General features: G+C 41.7%; 1 protein-coding gene across 4 annotated transcripts in view; it reads left to right on the top strand.

Moving 5' to 3' along the window:
• The window catches only part of unc5a (unc-5 netrin receptor A), a 199,361-nt gene that overhangs the window by 136,506 nt on the left and 40,104 nt on the right, over positions 1-22,751 (top strand). For 2 of the 4 annotated variants that reach the window (XM_054791917.1, XM_054791916.1), the window contains exons 5-7: positions 1,363-1,543; positions 6,570-6,737; positions 15,516-15,680. In XM_054791917.1, coding sequence (XP_054647892.1) covers positions 1,363-1,543; positions 6,570-6,737; positions 15,516-15,680 — 514 coding nt within the window. The remainder of the gene's footprint in view (positions 1-1,362; positions 1,544-6,569; positions 6,738-15,515; positions 15,681-22,751) is intronic. The other 2 variants (XM_054791918.1, XM_054791919.1) reach the window with 1 other exon arrangement.

Genomic DNA, 22,751 nt, shown 5'->3' with positions numbered 1-22,751 from the left:
GCGGGTTGAAAAAAATTTGCATCCACACGGTGCCGGATTAGTAAATAGTTGCATCCAGACAGAAACAGATCACTTGAGTGAAAACAATGTAATACACAAGGCACACCTACGTGTGGCGCTGTGAAAAGACAAGCACATGGAACCACGTGACACACCAAACCATAGAAGAAGAAAGAACGCATGCGCATAAGTCCGTCGTCTTCAGCTTCCCAAGGCTCATCTAGACTTACGAGAAGTGGAATTACTTCTGCGAGTCATTATGGAATGTAAGACAACGAAATACGTCGACTGGGGTGAGTCACGTCTGTAGAAATATTCAGATATTATGTTGGCTTGTCGTCAAAGCCCACTTGGTGGCGGTGGGTCGGTGGCGTCATCGTTGTCATGTTGGCTGTCTACACGAAAATGACATGCCGGCGTTGTCAGATTTTCCCATTCTGAAAGCCGTTTTCAAAAAGTTCAGTTTTCAGTTGCTTCTAATTGACTACTGTACCTTACCACACCCAAATTGGTACAAATAGTGTATCCTCAGCGCCATTTTCACCAAGTGTGTATGCATTATGTAGCATTTCTACTGTCATGTTTTAAATACTTAAAAGCTTTCAAACGGCTTATTGTTTAAGAAAAGCCAGATATGATGCTTAGTGACTTGTTGACTCAAATTTTGAAACTTTTAAAAACACAAACCCTGTGTACCGAGCCATACCACTCTGTAGAAATATGGCTGCATAGACACCGGGCACTCTAATGACACACACAGCATAGGTCGGGCCAGCCGCTCAGACAGCCCAGGGACCACAAACAGCCAACTAGTCAATCACAGTTGGACAGCACAGGGACAGGTTGCAGAGAAATAGGAAGGAAAGTGCCAGCCCACAGCTCGAAAAGAAAGAGCATCTGAGCAGAAGTCACCACAGGAGAAAATAAGGAGCGCGCAGAAGAACAAGAAAGTCCAATTATATGCATCACACGGGGCAATAATACCAACAACAATGCAGCAGCAGCCTGAAGAAGGCAGGAAGTCAAGTGAGAGCTTGAAAACAAAGAATGCAATCTGAGTGTGCCAAAAATGGGAATTAAATCAGTTTTGGCCTGTCCTAAAGGCAAACAAAATATCACTAGTTTCACACACACAGACACATGGAAATGTGTCTTTCCAACATTGTTACAAAATCTTTCAGGTGTATAAATATATTTATACCAAATTACTTTTTTTGACAGCATCAAAATACGCAGGGCACCTTCTCTGTGGCTGCCCTGCGTGTGTGTGTGTGTGTGTGTGTGTGTGTGTGTGTGTGTTTGTGTGTGAGTGGAGGAGACTGCCGGAGTCAGTTGCACTTTTGACCAATCAAACTCTTTCAGGTGGAGTGGCAGAGGAACGAGGACGTCATCGACCCGCAGAGCGACCCCAATTTTTTCATCACCGCTGACCATAATCTTGTCATCAAGAAGGCCCGGCTGGCCGACACAGGCAACTACACGTGTGTGGCCAAGAACATTGTCGCACGCCGCAAAAGCAATTCTGCCACGGTCCTCATTTATGGTAGGTGCACGCTTAGTTTGACTCTAAGTTTGTTCTTCATTAATTGTAATATGTTCTTTTAGTGTGCCCCAACACGATTTGTCTTCAAGTGTTTGGAAAATGTAGTATACAGGTGGTCTTTGGCCTAAATTAACACCAAAGTCACTCACACTGTACACAGAACACATAAAGGACATAAAAACATGATATACAAGAATAAAATAAAAAAAGACAACAACTCCTTACTTGTCTCTGGTTGTCTTACACACTGGAAGGGGCGTTGCAAGGGAGGGAGAGACAGGCTTATTAGGAGGAGGGAGCCTCAACGATGAGACCACTGCGCTGCTTAGTTACGGTATCACTGTCCATTTCATAGGAGCAGATATTCCAAGATCCCATCTTTATCCTCGATGATGGTTGCTGCGTTTGAGCGGCTTGGACCCGATTTCTCCACAGAGCGTCTTACGATGTCATGTCACTTTTCACTTTCCTTTTCTTTGGAACGCCGACACCAGTCTGCCTCACGCTTGTGGGGCGCTTAAAGTGACATAAAAGTGACGTCCCCCCTCAATGTAGCAACGCGCGACAACATATTACTCTGTCTACGCGTCCTAGTTCTTGTATTGTTTTGACCAGTATTCATAATTTATGGGAGTGCGTTCATAACCACATAGCATCTTAAAATGAGGACCACCTGTAATAGGATTAGAACAAAACTCAATATTATGTGGATTTGTCACAGTGGCAACTTTTGTAATTAGACATTTACCAGCACTTCCATATATTATATATATATATATATAATCCAGACATTATTATTAGTGCTATATACACTCACTGGTCACAACATTACAGTAGGTAAACCTGTCAAATCTAATGACATGTGCAAGAACGAAGTTAAAGTTACAGTACTACATCTCATCAGTACCCCAATGATAAACATATTGTTTAATAAATACCTCTGTGACAATTAATTTTAGTATAAATTTTCTTGGTAAATTGATTTTTGATGCAGCTCAGATATTGCATCTCATTCTTGCTGTGGCCTCAGAGTATACAGTACATGTGTACATGCACACAGGAATGTTAATAGGTTGGGAATAATCCGTATTGATGCAGTTACATACAATGTTAGCTCCTTCTTTAACCTTTGACGGTATTTTGTTCGTAGACATTGTTAATAACAATATAGGTTGTGATGGGATGTCGATGGAACGTCTGCACATAAAAAAGCAGAACTGAAGACGTTTATGGCAGTCGTCATGTCAAAGCTGGCAGCAAAAGAGGTGTATGGGGAGAACACGGCGAGGACTGAAGTCAAGTTCCTTGTCCTATGATTGGTTAAATACACCATGTGTCACAAATAAAGTATGCCATAGCGGGTTAAACAGCTTTAAAGTTGTAGCCTTTGTTTTGCTTTAAAAAGATTTAAAAATGATCCCCCGACTTCTACAACATTTAGCTATCACCATGAGTTTATTTCTGTAAATAAACGCAAGAAACAGCAGGTTCCTTGTTTTGTAGTCTCACCCCATGTGAAATTGTGCGGTCTGTGGGAATTCTCGACTCAAAAATTGAATATGTTATGTCGTTCTCATTTCCAGGGTGTTGAGACTTGCATATCAATTACCATTTAACATTGCTGCTCCGCTACCTTTTTGTGCCAGCAAGCTGAATAGATTAAGGCCATAGATTTAAGGTCTACTACCATAATAAATATACTATATATATATATATTTAGACTTGTCCAGCCATTGGCGCAGGTCTATGAATGTAATAAAATGCTTAACAATACAACTGGAGCACATACGATGCAAATTTCTCAATCCAAATTGACAGTAGTTGATTAAAGCCAAAAAAAGTTGAAATTTTGAGCTAAACAAATTATTTATTTTATTTAATTTTATTAATTTAAGACTACAATAATCCCTCCTTTTCGCAGTTAATTGGTTCCAGACCCAACCGTGATAAGTGAATTTCCGCAAAGTAGGATTCCTTACTTATAAATGGAATATTTTCATAGTTAGAGAGTAGAAAAATCTGTTTTAGACCTTCAAAATATGTTTAACATTATTGTAGCCCCCTACACAAGAAACAACACCCCTATAGTCACCTTTACACTTGTTTTACCCAATACAGTATGTAGGCCTAAATAAACAGAAATACAAAGAAGAACAATAAATGGATATTCTTATCAGCATTTAAGTGTGCTCCGAAATTCACAAAAATACACTCAAAACATGAATTAAACTTAAATGTCATTGAATGCAACCCTTCAATGCTCATGATAACGCGGTTAAAGTGTGATTTAAATCTTCTGCTACTATGAAAGAATAGTGTTAGGGAAATATATTTTAGCAAATAGGTGTCTTTTAGCTTGATTTTCTGTTCATTTTGAGCTGTTAATACATACAAATATGTATAATCCTGTCTTGTCATTTATCATTATTTTAATAAAATACAGTAAAAATTGGCATATTTCAGACATAGTTGCAAATGCTGATTAACCATGATTAATTAATTTGTAAACTGTGATTAATCTGATTAAAAATTGTCATCATTTGACAGCCCTAATTAAATTTGTTTTCAGCCTTATTGTGCTGTAAGTGCTTTATGTAGCTGAACGATGCCAGCTTACCAGTTTTGTTTTATCTACTTGAATTTCACAAGGCTAAAATAGTTATGTTTGTATTAGGGATGCTCCGATCAGGGTTTTATGCTGCCGATCATCCGTGAGTGCAATCGGCCGAGAGATCGGGTATATTGGTGGAGCTCAAGCAGGACTTCCAGGTAGCACATTCTTAGGTCCCAAGTGAGAGAGCAGCCGGCAAACCCGGTGTCTTCCACTGCTGGGGAAGGCTGGTCATCCCGTCCTTTGAATTCAATTATATTTCGGGTTATTTGCTTAGCCTTCTGACTGTCACACCATACAGGCGAGTGCTGTCCATGTTTTAGCCAATTTAGCTGCTGTTTGACTGATGATCATACCGTGAGCCTCGAAAGCTCACCATACTCCGTCAAGTGTTTGTTCTTCAAATGCCGTATTAAATTGAAGCTTTTTAACCTGCTACCCCCGCAAGATATTTTTCATGGCATTTGTTGGCAGTTAAGCTCCACACGGCAGACATGTTTGTTTTTGATGTGGCACATTTGAACAGTGTGAAGGAAAGTGGGCGTAGGACGTTACCCAAAACCAAGACACTACTCTGCACGCAGGGATCGCTACAGGCTGCAATAGTACGAGCCACAGGTGATCGGCTTTTGTGATCAACATTGAAAAGCATTTATCGGTATATGCCGATCACGTGCTTTTCCACGCAAATTGTCCGATACTGATCGGTGACCGATTGATCAGAGCATCCATAGTTTGTATTATTACTTATTAGTATGAACGTTTCAGCTTTTTCTTGTTACATTATTTTTTTGGTTTATTTTATTCCTACAATGTGCCACTGGCCAAGAAAGACAAGCCGTAAAGCAACAAATGGCCCCCGGGCTACACTTTGGACACCCCCACTTTGCATATTTCTCCGGGAAGAGTCTGCATGCTCTGTCTCCTGTCCTCGCCTCTGTACTGAACAGGACGCTGCATACCGAAAACTCTGAATACGACTACATGTACCATTCACCCCTACTTTTAGCACATTACTTCAGTAGAACAAGTGCCAGTGGGGGTCTGAGCGTTCACGCTTGTGTGCATTTTCAAACAATATTTCTCAGTAAAAGACCAGAGAAATAGTGAAAAGATTCCATTAGTGCTTGCACATTTATAACTTCCCACCTTGCAATGTGCTTGAAAAGATGACAAATTAATCACGGGTTGCCTATTGAACGGAAGTTCCATCACAACAGCAGGGGTCTTGTTCCTTTCTGCTGCTCAGCTCTTGTGCATCAACTGAGCAGAAAGAATAAAGTGTGCGTCCACCATGCTCGCTGATCTAGCTAGCTGCAGTGGGTCATAATAACGGCTACTTTTCAAAGGGTTCAACAGGGGGCCAGAAATGCATTTTATCAAGGTCTGGCTGGTGAGACTGCATTCTGTGCTAAGAGGTAATCAGGGCTTGGGTTGCCTTGCAATTTACCTCGCCGTGGCGGGCAATCAATCGCATAGAGAGGGCAAGGAAATGATTCAGTCACGACAAGCACACACAAGCGTAAGAGGGGAAATTGGGGGTGGGTGGGTGTGGGGGTGCCCAGCGAGGCAACGACTGTGCTGTTCAAGTCAATAAATCAGGAATCACTGCATCATGTAAGATGAAGCAAGCACAGTTAGATGCAGATTAGAATCAAATCAGCGTGGTTTGATGTAATTACTTGCCATCAGCGATGGAGTACCAGTGATGTGCTAACGACTGGTGGAGCCTCAGAACATGGCCACTAGTTCATCAGGAAGAGGTTCAATAAGTCCATGTTGATTGTGCCGCCATTTGGAATTGGAATTGTTTTGGAACTCTGAAATGTCGAGGTAAAAACGATAGGACTGTTCTCTGTAATTCATATGCATGATGTGTGACGTGTAATGGTGCAGTCAGTGTGTGATGGGCACAAGCCTAATTACTCTCACTGCCGTGATGTATTACACTCTCATGTTTGCTTCAGTTGTGCATTGGCGTTTCTGGTCTATAGGCGTTTGTTTTTTTTAATGCTTCTTTAGCTTGTGAGCATTTGGCTGTGCATAACATGAATTTATTCATCATATTGTTTCTTGCACCGCTTCACTAACAGGTAATGTGTGTTCCACAAGGCTACGTCTGGATATGGTCACCTTGATGTAGTCGTTGTGTTTGCACTTCAGGTGCCTGTAACTCCAGCTCCATCACAGGAAGCACCCCCCCCCCCCCCCCCCACTCCCTCCCCCCCCCCGTTTTGCACTTCCATTAGAACCGCAACAGCACTCACGATTATTCTTGGAACACTTCTTGTGCTTTAGTGCATGTCGGGTAATCCTGGCTGCTCTGTCCCCTCATCCCATCCTCCCTTCCAACCTTCTTCCTCTCCCCGTAACCCCACCTCCCCATCCCCCCCTTCCCTTGCGCTGGTCTGACAGTCAACGGCGGCTGGTCCACGTGGACCACCTGGTCGTCCTGCAGTGCCGTGTGTGGGCGAGGCTGGCAGAAGAGGAGTCGGAGCTGCACCAACCCCACGCCACTGAACGGAGGCACATCCTGTGAGGGGCAGAACGTCCAGAAAAGTGCCTGTGTGGCCACCTGTCCAGGTAACTCCCAGGCAATCCCCCCGCTTGACCTGTGGCACTTCCTGCGGCTTCTGTTTGAATTTGTTTGCATCCAGAAGTCATCCGCTCATACTTATTTTGGCCTGCAGCTCTCTTCTGGGATGCTTCTGTTGTTTTCCGCAATTAGATGTCCACTGTCATTTTCCAAAATGATTGGTCCTCACAGTCTTGAAGTGATTTATCATCCCACTTTGTTCACATATCTCATTATCTTTTGTGAAGACTTTGCTCTGACTTCATAGACCTCTCTGATTTAGGAGACATGGTCCCAGCCAGCCATGCCGCTGTGTCAGACCAGCTTCTACATTTGTTATTATTTGCTGCTCAAGCTGTGTAGTAAATATGAGCAATAAAAAGGTGAATTATGGCGGCCTGTGTGCTGTTTACATCGTAAGAGTTGGGGGCGTTTCATTTCCCCGCCCGGTCTCCCTCGTGAGGCACAGAGCGTTGTGCCTGCTACTGAGCAACAGATATCGATCCTTTGTAGCCTGAGATGCAGCTTCCTTCATTTGCAGTCCTACATTAGCCCCCTGCCAGAGACAGCATGAGCGAGAGAACTGCAAAACAGTGCGGAAGGTAGAAGCAAGCACAGGAACAGGAAAGAATGGAAAGAACCTGGTTGTATACAAACCAAAAATGAATGTTTTGCTATCAGAGGATCAAACAGTGGATTTACAGGAGAAATCCCTCCATGCTTAAATAGCACTGAGGGAAATCCAACACTTCTGTCAACTCGCCTAAAACAGAGGTTATCTTCCTCTGTGAATCGCGATATCATGTTACACATCAGCCATGTAAAGACATCAGCAGATGTCATGCGTGAGTGTAAGTAACCTAACCCAGCAAGTGGATGGAGACAAAAGGATGGGCAAAAATGCATCAGAGTGCAATCTGGATGGATCTGTTATTATTAGCTCTGAAGCAATCAGTAATTGAATTAAATGAAATGGGCTGTCTGGGGATACTTGACATTCCCCTGTAGCAAAAGCACAATCTTGACCTCTGTGAACATAAAGAGATTAATGTCACTCTTGCTATTGTTAGATGCTCCATAAGGAGAAAGTGTGTAATTTCAGCCCTTACGGTGCTGTGGCAGAAACTGCATTGTACCCAGCGAATGTACTTAATAAAAAAAGACATTTTGATTTCAGGTGGAACCTTTAAATAAACATAATGCCTTATGCAGTGCGAGTTGACTTCCGAGTTGTGCTGATTTCAAAACAATAACACAAGATGTTTGTAAAGAGAATTAATTCCTGGTTTTTGTCAACGTCATAAAACCTTTAGGAAATGTACAGACCATGTTGTCACACAAATGTGTAAGAATGCACTACAGTCATCCCTCGCCACTTTGTGGTTCAAATTTTGCGGTTTCCCTCGATCACAGTTTTTTAAAATGTTAATGAATAAATACGGCTTATTATTAGTCAAAAACTATGCATATGGAAGCACATTTATGTATTGTTTGCCTGAATTAAGCATTTTCAAGCCTAAAAATGGCTAAATGAAATAAACATACAAATGGAAGGCATTCAGAAGATGCATTCAAATATGCTGTGAAGGATATGTAGTATTCTACAATGGTCACTAGGTGTCGGTAACGTTACCGTAATGACACAAACAACAGACGTGATTACTAAGGTTTTAATGATCTCACAACAGGCACAATCATCCCTAATAAAAGATGCGGGCTACTGTTGCTGCAGTAACCCACACCAAGCTGAAACTTAACTCTCAACTCGTAACGTCACTTCCTGTCCGCCCGCCACTCAGCTCCCCTGGGGAACACATTTATAGCAACACACGAGCACAAGGCTTTTTTATGTCTTATTTACTCTTATTATGTGTACTGTATCGGGTAATACAAGTGTAAAGGTGACTGTAGCGGTATTAGTTCATATCTAGAGGGCTCTACTAATGTTAAAAAACTTATTTAGAAATAACTATGAAAAAATTACATTTATAAATAAGGAATTCTACTTTTCAGAAATGTACGTATTAGGGTCCCGTTAACCGCAATAAACTGTATACTACTACTACTAATACGGTATACTATTAACGCCCACCACTCAGCTCCCCTACGGAACACATTTATTGCAACACACATGACCACAAGTTTTATTTGCGTCATAAATGTCTTGTTTACTCTAATTATGTCTGCTATAGTGGGTGATACGAGTGTAAAGGTGACTGTAGGTGTATTAGTTCTAGAGGCTTTTAATAATGTTAAATAAAGTATCTATCATCATCATCCAAAAATTGTTTTTAGAAGTTCGGAGACAGGTTTTCTATGCTGTAACCATGAAAATATGTCATTGATTAATAAGGAATCCTACTTTGCGGAAATTCACCTTTCGGGTCTGGAACAAATTAACCACAATAAACTAAGGATTATGTGTATGCTGTAATAAAACTACTCATCCTTCAACCTGCCTGACAGAACAGTCCTGCTGTCACCTTGTGGTGTATTATAGGTATTACATGTACTGCATGTAATACTTTGATACCGTCACTCTCTTTTGCCATCGCTGGTACATTCTACGAAACAAATCCAAAGAAAAAATACACAACACAAGGTCGTGTACTGTTACTCCTGTAGATGCTGAGTTTCACAAGACATTTCGCATGATGTCACACACAATGACATTTAAAAGTTCTTGTACAATTTTTGGGGAATGCAACAGCATGGTGTCTGTCATGACCTCATCAGTGTTTCGTCTGGCAACACAAGGTAACTCAGGTGTCTGCACCTCCCTTTTTACCTATCTCAGTGGCTCAGACATGTTCAGCTGTTAACACCTGAAGAGGGTTCCCCTCTAAGACCAGAGTCCACCACACCAGAGCCGGGAGCATGATAAAATTGTTCTTTCCAATCGTAAGTGGCATGGCTGCTCCCAAGTGTACTCACAAACGTGCACCGCAAGTCCGCCGAGATGAAGTGACTGCTCCATCATTTGTCAGCAAGCTCACACACAGCCCGGCAGCGACAAAGACAAATATATCTGAATCCTCCCTTTTGATTCATCAAAGACACGATGAAGGCTTGCATGAATCGCCCTGCCTCCAACGCACACAAGGAGGCATGTCAGCACCACATTCACTGACACGGGCAGCATGAGCAGCCAACATTCTTATACACTGGAGCACAACTGTTTACTGTTGCTGGGTCTTGCTCTTCATCGCCCTCTTGATGCACAGTGGATGATGAGTTGTCACCATTACTCATTTACAAAGGCAGGCACATACACAATATATTAGTTTAGACTTAAATGTAGTACTCTTAGGTGGAACTTGAGAGCTTTTGTTTTTTAGCTGTTTTTCCATTGTGTTTGTGCTGTTGGGGTTTTTAACTTTGAAAAAGGGTTGACATTAAGTTATAGTTTGTTTTCAGCTGCGTGTACTGCCCAAGAAATGGTTCGTACTTGCTTCTGCTTTTTCTCCCATAAGCAGATTGATGGCTTTTCATATTTGCTTCTTTTGTGTGCGTGCGTGTGTTTTTAGAGCTGCAAAAATAAGATGCCAACTGAATGGGTATTTGGTGGTAAAGAATTCCATTTGAATGTGAAAACGGCAACATGCAAAGAAAATTTGTCTGCGCAATATCCGATCACAGCTTTCTTATTAAAGTGTCAACGTTCAGAAGCAAGGGTATTTAACCGATACATTGTTCGTACGGACGTCCTCAGACTGACAACATCTTTGACAACAGACTGTTCATTGAACTCTCAGCCTGTCGACTTTGATGACTCCTGGTAGTGCCAGAACGCTTGCACCTCTCATGGGGAAAGTGTGAAGCCGGAGAGCCTCCGCTGTATTTTTGTCCACGTCTCCAAAGTGTTTAATGGGAGTGGGCGTAGGCCGGTGTGTCAGATCAGATGGGCTCCATGCTGGTAGGGGCCCAGGGAGCTTACAGAGGAGACTGAGGCTAAATCCTGAGGCTCATAGCATAACAGGATCGACACTTGAGTCTCAAACTCGGACAAGGAGTTTACCTCTGTCTCCTTTTTTGTTTCACTTTCTTCGTCTTCCCGTGAAATGTGCACTGTAATACTGCATCACAGCCGACATATTCTCATTGCCGACACCCCTGGGCTGTCTTGCGTTCAGGGCCAACCATCAGGGCAAAATGTCACATTCCAGCAAATATGCAGTACCAGAGCCAACTGTAAATAGTTGGAGCCAAGTTCTACAAGCACAGCAGTGACACCTGACCCATACAAATGAACCAAGCTGTTGCCTGATGTGAGAGAGGAATGCAAACAACATGAAAAGATTGCTAACTTGGGTGAATTATTCAAATATTGTACTGATCCCTCAGGCTTGCCAGCGGAGTCATGAGAATTCTGCTAGATGGAAAATAAACAGACTCGGGGCTAGTGTGTTTGTGCGTGTTTGTTGGCAAGCGTGTGCACGACCGTGTTCTGTGCACATGCATCTCAGCACCCATATGCTTGCTGTCTGCACTGCAGGCAAGTGTCTATTTCTTCTTAGCAAGTAAGCTTGTTCTGGAGGCTTCATTTGTATCCAAAGAACAAATAAAGGATGTTGCTAATAGAGCACGAAAACATATTAGTTCACATTGAAAGGAGGGTGGCCATCTGGTGACAGACTTTTGGACCATTGCGGTTTTAATCATTCTGTGCCATTCATCTTGGCTCCCTGTCTGCTTCTTGCATTCAGTCACCCATCTTGGCATCTACCAGTGAATTAGTGAGCATAAGGGAGTCGTGTCTACTTTGTTTAATTGGCCATTAGAACTTCCCTTCATTCAGCCATAGAAAATCAAACTTTTAATTTGTAAAAGCTGTCAAAAATCGACATTATTTTGTGGTGTTTCATCATCCACTACAGTGGCCCTTTCCATGGCTCTGTGGTTGTCTTCTGTGGCTGTTTTCGTCAGCCATTGGGATTAGGGGACTGTTACTGTGCACGCATGTGTGTTGACAAGGCTAAAGGAGCTGAGGGATGACCCGCTGCTCTCAGTGGCGTTTCTCGTGTTTTCCTCAAGGACAAGGAAACCACAGGTGTTGGATGATCTCGGCCTGTGACCATCAGCGACCTTCGTCATTTTAGGAGCAAAAGCCTCAAACAGACCCAGCTTCAACCTGTAAAGAATGGCGGGGGCCTTTTTGCTTTCCCCCCTTGACAACATGTCCAAATAGCAGCGTGGCACTGCGCTATTGTATTGCTGTCCCTCCTCAGGAACCAGACTCACCTCAAACCTGTGGTGCTGCATGATTGAAAATCACTTGCAGAGTCTTTCACTCTTATGCCAACAATCTCTTCCTGGGGGATTTGAGTTACAGTGTAGAAGGAATAAGAAGAAGCCAAGATTTCATTTCAAATTCCCATTTTAGAAAGACACATGAGCCTGTTTTTGTTCACTGTATTCATTTACAGCATTTCCTCAAATAGTGGCATCCACTCTAATAGACACCATCTTGTTCACTTTAAAAAATACAGTGGTGCGAAAAAGTGTTTGCTGCCTTCCTGGTTTCTGATTTTTTTTTTGCATGTTTGTCACACTTAAATGTTTCAGATCATAAAAACAAATTTAATATTAGTCAATGACAACATAACTGAACACAAAATGCAGTTTTTAAATGCAACTTTGTATTATTAAGATGAAAAAAAATCCAAACCTACATGGCCTTGTGTGAAAAAGTGATTGCCCCCTAAACCTAATAATTGGCTGGGCCACCCTTAGCAGCAACAACTGCAATCAAGCCTTTGCGATAACTTGCCATGAGTCTCTTACAGCGCTGTGGAGGAATTTTGGCCCACTCATCTTTGCAGAATTGTTGTAATTCAGCCGCTTTGCAGGGTTTTCCAGCATGAAGCGCCTTTTAAGGTCATGCCACAGCATCTCAATAGGATTCAGGTCAGGAATTTAACTAGGCAACTCCAAAGTCTTCATTTTGGCCGGACCATTTCCTTCAGGATTTTTTGGTAGACAGCAGAATTCATGGTTACATTTATCACAGCAAGTCTTGCAGGTCCTGAAGCAACAAAACATCCCCAGACCATCACACTACCACCGCCATATTTTACTGTTGGTATGTTGTTCTTTTTCTGAAATGTGGCGCTACTTTTACGGCAGATGTAATGGGACACACACCTTACAAAAAGTTAAACATTAGTCTCGTCAGACCACAGAGTATTTTCCCAAAGGTCTTGGGGATCATCAAGATGTTTTCTGGCAAAATTGAGATGAGCCTTAATGTTCTTTTTGTTCAGCAGTGGTCATTGTTTTGGAACTCTGCCTTGCAGGCCGTTGTTGTCCAGTCTCTTTCTTATGGTGGAGTCACCTTAAGTGAGGCAAGTGAGGCCTGCAGTTCTTTGGATGTTGTTGTGGGGTCTTTTGTGACCGCTTGGATGAGTCGTCGTTGTGCTCTTGGGGTAATTTTGGTTGGCCGGGCACTCCTGGGAGGGTTCACCACTGTTCCCTGTGTTCGCCATTTGTAGATAATGGCTCTCAAAAGCTTTAGAAATGGCTTTATAACCTTTTCCAGACTGATAGATCTCAATACACTGTACACAGAAGGTCTATCGCCTTCAAATATTGTTCACAAATCTCTTTAAATGTGTGTAAATCAGAGCATTCATCATTCATCCGCCTCACAGGTGTGGCATATCAAGATGTGATTAGACAGCATGATTATTGCCTTAGGTTGGCCACAATAAAAGGCCACCAAAAATGTTCAGTTGAGTTGTATTGGTATATGAGTGATGTATGAATTATGAATGCTCACTAACACAGATTTAAACAGATTTGTCAACAGTGTTTGAGAGAGAGAGGCCTTTTGTGTACATAAAAAGTGTTTTACATCCCATCAAGACCTAAGCTCTTGAAAATGGGAGCAAAAAAAAGTGTAGCCTTTGTTTTTGTTGAGTGTATATACCTGTATATCATAGTCACCTGGTCTGCAGTTTCTATATACATATCTATGTATATAGATATGTACTATAAAAACATGACAGCAACACAAGTACCACAGGGGCTTTAGTGGGCCGTCCTACGTAAACCTTCATAAAAAAGCATTCCATTTAAAAATGGTGCAAAGACATGATTGAACATTCATACACTTATTGTATGCCTTATGTCTTATGTGTCATCCACATTCTCATAAGCTCATAAGCATACTATTGCCACTCCAGTTTCTTTCTTTGAAAATATTTGCACACACACTAGTCTTCCTTTGTGCTTTGCAAAAAAAAAAAACAAAGCAAAAATTTAAATTCATCATCATGGCAAACGTTGATCCCATCTCTTTATTTCACAGTGGCGTGGATAAACTGAGGGGCGCCATTCCGCATTCATTAGAATCTAATTTGCTATTCAATCATTTTCTGTCCCAGCCTTGATAATCAGCCCACTGGCCCACGGATGGGTCCACTCAATGCCAAACAAGGACAATTATCTGATTGGTTCTGCTCTCTCTGCCAAACGGATCTGACTGCAAAGAGACCCAAGCTGTGTCAGCATCTTGCCTCACACACACACACACACAGACAGTGTCCATAATTTATGGACACACATGGTGTAACGTGCAGCTTGTGGCGTACTAAGAGCCTAATTCACACACCTGTGACTCAGGCCCCACAACAGCTTTTAGCCACTTTTCCCAATCATGGACTGGCTGCAAACCCAAATAACATCATCAGCTGGAGCAGTTATGTTATAATAGTTAGATCCCACCCAGAGTAGCACTCATGCTTCATAAACCCAAGCTTCTGACCCGTAGTGGGTCACATTTGTTCTCTGGGGGTCATGCCCTGTGCACTCTTTATTGCTCGGATTAATGAGCGTTCCGGTTTCCTTGCCCTCGGGTCAGCCAGACAGAGGGTTGTTGCTGTCATGAAGGTGCGTTAGTGTGTGTGTGTGTGTAGTTGTAGTCATTTTCACTAGGTCCCCTCCACTGATACATTCTGACTGGGGAAAGAGCAAGGCAGTGGTGTTTCTCCCCCCCCCCCCCCCCCCCCCCCAGGAGAGCTCATTACTTCTCTTTTTCCTATTAGCCCTATGGTAACCTTCCCCAGGCCGGGTGCTGCGTCGCTCTCAATATCGCTCCCAGCACCAGACCTCTCGGCCACAATGCTACACTAAGCCCACCTTTGTGGCAAAATGGCTGCACTCTACATGTGGTAAAGCTGCTGTTATTTCTGACAGCAGCGCACTCTCAGAACGCTCCCATTTGATTGTTTTACCGTTGCCCACACTGCTCACAGTCCACCCATGCTGCAAGATGTACATGCATGTGTCTAACCATCACATATAGCGAGTTCATCGCAGGAGCAAATTCTTACAGGTGTACTTGTTGAGCTTTATATAAACAACTCACTCATCTATGAGGTTGAGCATGGTTGCATCTCATTTCCATATACTAAATAGACAAAAAGAAAACCAGGTGAAAATAAATCTTGAGCTTCTCTGTACATCTGCTTGGATTTGAGCGTTTGCAAGTGGATTTGCATGTCTTTGTGCTTTCCCCGACAGGTTTACATTTTAAAGCCTGTTAATTTGCACAAGATGGTAACAGAATTTCCTATCAGTTGTATCAGGTCTCGCAGGCAAATGCACCTACCAGTTTTGCATGAGATTTACACTCTTACACTGTCGTGAAAGTTATTTTTTGGTTGTGTTTATGTTGAATTTGCTCGGCTTGTTTTCCGATCAATAGTTGTTTTTTGGGCTGAACTGAAATATAGATCACTTTGTTCTCATCCATGTTTTCTTTCTCGCTGAATGTGTGTTTATAGTGGATGGAGGTTGGAGCGAATGGAGCAAGTGGTCGCCGTGCGGCGCCGACTGTTCCATGTGGAGGAGCAGGGAGTGCACCCAGCCGTCACCTGGCACCGGGGGCAAGGACTGCCAGGGCCTCGACCTTCAGTCTCTTAATTGCACCAGTGAGCAGTGCCCACAAAGTGAGTGTACCACCGCCCACGTAGTGCAAACGCCACTGTAGCTGTGCCACTCGGTGCGTTTCAGGGAATGGAAGCAGTGGAACAGAATCAGGAGGCTGCAGATGTTTGTGAGCATGCCAAGGCTACTAAGTGCTAAATGAACTTCGATTTAATAAACTGTGGAGAGCTGAGCTGTGTGTACAAAAAATATGTGCAAGTCTTATTGCCTTTTTCATTACAAGGCCAAAGCTCCAGCTAAAATAAAAAAAAATGCTGGAAATGTTTCAGATGGAAGGCAAGAGTCAGAAAATCCACTCATTTAGGCTATACTTTATTAATTAGCTATTGAAATCTTAGCTATTGGGTTTTAATAAATTAAATATGAAGTCAAATACAACGATGATTAAAATATGAAATAAATATTCAAATGTGAAATTATTTTTCCTCTCGAATCGTGAATTTAAATATAAAAAAATAATGATATTGAACCTATTTGCTTTTTTTTTCACAACCAATATATATTTAATTTATTCAATTTAGAGATTTAATGGCATTGTGTGCAGTATTTTTTTTCTTTTACTTTCCTTCATGGTTTTTATAATCTATTAGTGATCGATGATGGGAAAAATTAACAAGCAAAAGCACTCAATTGTTATTTTTCTTTACAAACTAGTTAAGACTGAATCCACAGCGCCTCTGCTGGTTGCAATCAAGTCGTGCGCTCCAATTGTTTCAAGATATGATTCATCAATAACCAATTCTAAACAATCAATTATGCCCATCCTTACAATCTTACCATAGTTTGCACAGACACGCATCATATTATGATCTAATTTTAATATTTTGACTGCTTCATTTCCCCACAAAGGCAGAAATATTTAGAAATACTTTTTTTGAAAGAACTGCCTCCAATAACCTTGACAATGTACTTGAAGCTTTTCTAACAGTGCCAAAAAATATTGAATAGAAAGCTCAATGAAAAAAGTAAAATTCCTGACTGTGGCACAAGAATGTTGATTATTTGCATATTTGCATATTATTTGAACGCAAGAAGTGTTTCTTGCATCGTGCGTATCCAGGGTTCCTATGCAAGTATGATAAAGTATGGAATGAGATTTTTATTTTTATTTGTCCAGGTCTGCAAAAGCATTGAAAATTGAAAGTCAAGTATGGAATGTTTCCAAGACTGTTACCACTGTTCTGTTTTCTAAAAGATAAACTTATGAATAACTAAAAAAAAAAAACTGTTCTGTTTTTCTGAGGCGCTCCCTCAGGCAGCTCAGATGTTTGTGTGGTTTGTGTGAGAGCACACAGTGGGCGACACATCTGGGGAGATTGACAAGTTGAATGGCCACATCATGTGACCACTCTGAGGAAGACTGCGAGTGAGCAGTCGTAACTGTCAGGTATGACTAAACTAGCTAACTCCGGTCTGTAAAAAGAACTGTTTGGAATGTATGAATGGCCGGCCCACTGCTCTTATGCGCCTCTACATTACGGAGCTATAATCACCTTGAATACATATTCAGAATAATGAAAAAAAGTGATTAATTCCATCATTTGTTTACATGACACTAGGGCTGCAACAAATGTTTTTTTTTTAAGTTGGCTAATGTGAAGCTTGTGGTAATCGGTTAGGCCCCAGAGACAGACCAAATCAATATGAGCCAAACACGAAATTAGTGGCTTGGCTCGCAACATGTCAGGAAAAAGTTGTGTGAATATCTTGTTTAGCCTAAAACACAAAGATAATATGCCTGTGAATCAGAGATGTCCCCATCAGCATTTTTGGCCTCTGATCCCGATCTGATTTTACTTTAACAATGTAATTCTAGATTATGGAACTGCAAATGTTTTTTAGCAAGTAACTAAAGTAAACACAATAACACATTTTTATAAAGCTTATTTCATTCAGTGTATAATATGCTGGTAATGATTTAAATCCCAGGAATTAAAACTCTTACAGAAAATTAATGGTCAGCTTTACTTTACTCAAATCTCACATGGCCATGGTGCAGTGTTGTAAAATGTAATGACAGCAAAGACTTGGGGCAGACGTCAGAGCTCCGTGGTGAAACTTACAGCTGTCGGGTTTTGTTTTGAATCACGTTGTATGTTTTCCTGTACTTTTTTGTACGACTGTGGACAGTTGGCAGTGTAGCCATGTGGTGTCGTGATGGCAGAACATAGCGTCCATCCATATATTCTAAAAGATGGCAAAACCCTACAATCCATGACAGAAATGGACTGGTTGTCCGAAGCAATAAGTTCCTCTTCTTTTTCAGTGATCTGCTTTACCTTTACCTCGCTCTCTTTTGGATATTTTTTCAGAGTTCATTGCTTTGGCGTAGCAGAATTTGTCGGTGGATTTGGTAACCGCTTTGTACTCTGTTTCATGTTTGGTCCTCAGATGACATTCATTTGGTGGTATTGAATGCAGCTCTGCTGGTACCACCCCCTTGAAACTGTCATTTGCAGACATCGTACATCGCTCCCTCCCTATTGTGTTTTTTTGAGATTTTTTTTGTGTTTTTTTGAGAATTTTGAATGAATAAATTATTGCTGTTTTGTGGTTGACTATGGCCTGGTATTAGTCAAGAAATATTGAAAGACAAGTTATATGACAAGTTATATGTAGTATTCTGATCGGAATGTTACACTGATGAAGCATAAAAACAGTTTAAGACCACCAACTTGTTGATGTAGTATTCTACATTGTTCACTAGGTGTCAGTAATTGTTCCTTTTATTGCAGGTTTATTGTCTGACAACTGGCACAATAATAATAACATAATAAGTGGAGTGGCAACCAACCGTGAGGCGCGTTACTGCAGCTACCATGTTGGAGTGTGGCTCAGAGTAACGGACAAGATACGGCAACCGGATCGGCCCGATCTCGTGGCCGAAGCCTATAACCCCGATCTTCACAAATACAGGATATCGGCAGGCGATCCCGATCCTGAAGATCGGCTCGGGACGTCCCCAGTACTTAATGATGCCTACTTTACTGTACTATATGTTAATGAGCCAGTGCCTGGTAAAGGATGCCATGGATGCCGACTTGCTTGGTTTCTATGAAATGTGACAAGGAATCAGCTGAGAGATGCCTCAATGCACCTGGCAGATTACTCCAGGAGTGTAACTGCTAACAGTAGTAATTAACACCGGTGCCATGCTCTCTACTGAGATAACGCACAATCTCTTCACCCACGCTGATGTTGTGATGCCTTCTGACCTAATAATAGAGCTGAAAATTAAATCATCTCTCTTGATTAAAACGCTGCCTTCCAGATGAAGTGCTGAATGCACCATGCTGGTCTCTCCATGCTGCTGTTTGTTTAGCTGTACATACAGTATACAATGTCATACATATTTATCATGTGCACACTTTGACCCTTTGAGAGGATTTTTTTGGCAGCCAGTATCTAGGTTGTACAATATTCAAGACTTCCTGCTACATAGTCTTGGAAAACTGCAGGGCATTTTAGTGAAATAGCCGCTAAACAAATTAACAAATAACTTGGACTTGAAAAAGGCAGAGCTGCTAGAAAGGCATTCCTGCTTTATAACGTATTGCAGCGGATGTGCTTTCATTAATTAAATTAAAGAACTTGCTTGCATTCACACATTTTTTTGTTCCACACAGCAATGTCATTAGCAACACTGCATTTTTCTGGCAGGTCATTTTGAGGGCTTGTTGACTCAAAATCTATTTTTTGGGAAAACATTGATGAAGGGGAAGTTTTGTCAATTTTTTTTGTCTGAATTCACAAAAAAAAAAAACAAATCCATCTCTCTGCGCTTGTAAGGTATTAACATCTTTGTTTTTTGTGTTGTTTTTTTGTTTTTTAATCATGCCCCCCCCAGAGAAGGGTACCAATGATAGCAAACAGGAACGACAAACATAAGAAAACAGGAAATGGAATGTATTGTGAAGTAGGAAACTTCCTGGCTCCTTCATGTCATATTGTTAGTGTGAATGTGAAGAGACTCACCTCTCAGGCACACATTTGCCACTGCATCATGTCATATCATTACATTTAACGTTGTGTACGTTGAGGGTTTTTTTTTAGCTTTTGCTGTACAGTGCATCCCCGCACATTCATTATTAAGCATTCTTTGTGGCTTTTTGATAAAAAATTGTAAAAAAAAAAAAAAAAAAAACCCAGCACATTTTTTACATAGAAAACATCTCATTCACCGTAAATTGCTAGTCATTTATAAATACATGATAACACAGGTAAAGTGCACAGCATACATGTACCACTGTTACACAATTTGTACTTGTTTTTGTCTTTTCGCACTGCCCGGCTGTCCTTGAACACACCATCGTTGTGTGCTGTGACTGGCTACAATGTGACACTGGTTCAGTTCATAGTTCATCTTATACTGTATTATCACTCATTAGTGGTGATCCCTATACATGTTATACTACATCACAACATCACGCATCTTTAAAGGGTGAGTCATTTTACTTTAGTTTTATTTTATCCTAGTACTGTGTATGGCGGATACTTTATAGCGGTTACGCTACAAATATTTTATTATTTTAACATTCTTCACAGTTATTGTGGACTCTTTTAATTTATATAGTCTTCCCTTGCAATATCGCAGTTCACTTATCACTCCCTAGGTATATCACAGTTTTTCAGAAATGAATAAATGATCACTGTTTTATGGTATAGACTATGGTCTATTATTAGTCTAAACATGTTCAAATACAAGTGATATGTATATTCTGGTCACTAGGGGGCAATAAACATTACCTTACATCACATTACCTTAAAACTGCATGAAGTCATGTCATGTCCGACAAGAGTGGGAAAAAAAGTTCATCTTGTGTGTAAGTGGTTGGCTTTCTTTAGTTTAGAAGAAATAAATTCGAGGCTAACTAGCTTCTTAGCTCGCTAGCATGCTAGCTAGTGGTTGTCTCGAGTCCCCGCCACATTCATTAGATGTGGTGTAAACAACGAATAATAGCAGTGTAAAGGTGACTGAATATAGGCGTGTTATTTCATGTCTACAAGGCTCTAATAATGTTAAAAACCGTATTTATAAAGTCATAAACAGGTTTTCTATGCTATAACTACAAAATTATTCAATTTTTTAACATTGAATGGTATGTTACAGAAATTAATTTAACGCGGTCGGGTCTGGAACTATTTGCAGACGTCGTACTGGATGGTGTCAAGATGAATATCAGTCTTGGAATACTTTTCTACATCCACATTTTACTGTTGACTTCATATACAGTTTTGGCTTTGCAACTAAAGGCTCTGCTGGCTGGCTTGGACACTTGTTTTAAAATCTGTTGTGTCAAACATCACATACGGCACAATACTGCAGTCTCCCATCCAGACAGAGTCTCAAGGTGGAGACAGCAATTGTTCTAAATAGTGTTTGTTTTTGCATGGTAAACACAGACTTTTAATGGGGATTTAATTGACATGGGCGAGCAAATGAGTAAACTGAATAATTTATCTTGTGCTGATTGGCACAGTCCGATGGACTGATACACGGGGGCCGGGTGTGTTGAGGGCCGCACACTTTCTGCGGACGTGCACTGCATATGCATAAGCACTGCACGCGTTCGCGTGTGTGTGTGTGTGTGTGTGTGTGTGTGTGTGTCTTTGCGCATGCATGTGCACGTCTCGACCATCGCCAAGTCTGGCTGGCGCAGTGAACCAGGAAGCATCAGTGGGCCCATCATCAAAGGTCAGCTGCTCTTCCCCAGAGAGACAAGACATATACACAAAGATGGCCAGTCATTGTTTCTAACACACATGCAGAGTGGCTGTATTTACACTGGCTGCCGAAGAAGGCCGATCTGCTCCCAGCAGATGTATTCCCATAGACGATATCTGTGTGAAGTGTGATAATAAGCAAACTAGCAAGATGGTTTTGACTCGTCAGCAACAACCGTGTCTGCAGGCTATTAGCTGAGATGGAAAAGCTCCCCTCTGAAACAAAAAGGCACTACTCTCTCTTTTGGTGTAATCTAACAATACAACTGCAGAGCAAGTCGGTCCTTCCTCTGCAACAAAGATGTCCTCTGTCGGAATACCTCGCCAACATCTCTAATCGCTGTCATTAGGTGAGAAACAGCATGTGTTAAATGATGTTATTGTTTGAGGTGATGTAGGACAATCAATGTGCGGCAACCAGCTTTGTGTCGCCTCGCTCCAAAACAAACAAACATGACCCGGGCAGGATCATTTCCATAAAGCCAAGCCAAGATGGAGCTATAAGCATAATCTGCAAATGATAAAGATGGCAGTGTGCCGAAAGGGTAGACGGGTCGCGAAAAGATAGTGGGAGAAGTGCAGGGAATTAGGAATGTGTGCTTAATGATCGGGATGAAGGCAAATAAACTTCATTCGCTGTACGATGTCAGAATCTGCCTTCGCTTTGAGGGTTCATTTGGTAGAGCAGCATCTGATGTTTTTGTCATGATTTAGTTTGTCTCTGCGGGGTCAGAGGCTGCATGAAAAATGGTTGAACATTTGTTCCAGCCCATAATTCACCGGGCTTTTGCTGAGGGATAGGATGACTGTATTGTGGAGATAGTAATAGTCACGTTCACTTTGAGAGTTTTAGTAGCCACATATCCCTGACCTGAAGAACTCCACTGTGATTCATCTTCAACCCAGTGACTCGGGCTGACCATGGGATGAAATATATTCCCAGGGCTCATGATAAATACCCGGGGAAGAGGCGCGGGGGGCTGCAAAGTTTTTATTTATCACGGCCGGGAAGAGGGAGAGAAAGGAGCCGGTGGAGAGAGCGCAGGAATAACAGGCACGGACATTGTGCTGACTGCCAATGCTACAAGAGTCCAAACTTCCAACAGAAGCCAGCCTCATGGACCCTGAGGAGATGAATTATGAGCCCATCTCAAAACAAAGGATTCTAACCAGCCAGCCCTGGAGCCAGTCTGAGCTGCTGAACTTAAAGTACAATGAGAAGGAACAAACTATGATTTGCCTGAGGTCTGTTGACAGTCCTCACAGATGGGCATCAATCATAAAGAGGGGTCACTGGAATCAAAAGTTTTATCGCAGCAATTAGATGAAGTAGAAATGAATGATGGAGT

The sequence above is a fragment of the Dunckerocampus dactyliophorus genome, chromosome 11 (genome assembly GCF_027744805.1).
Source record: "Dunckerocampus dactyliophorus isolate RoL2022-P2 chromosome 11, RoL_Ddac_1.1, whole genome shotgun sequence".
NCBI lineage: Eukaryota > Metazoa > Chordata > Actinopteri > Syngnathiformes > Syngnathidae > Dunckerocampus > Dunckerocampus dactyliophorus.
The sequence above is the reverse complement of the archived record's forward strand: the minus strand, read 5'-3'. Positions and strand labels throughout refer to the sequence as shown.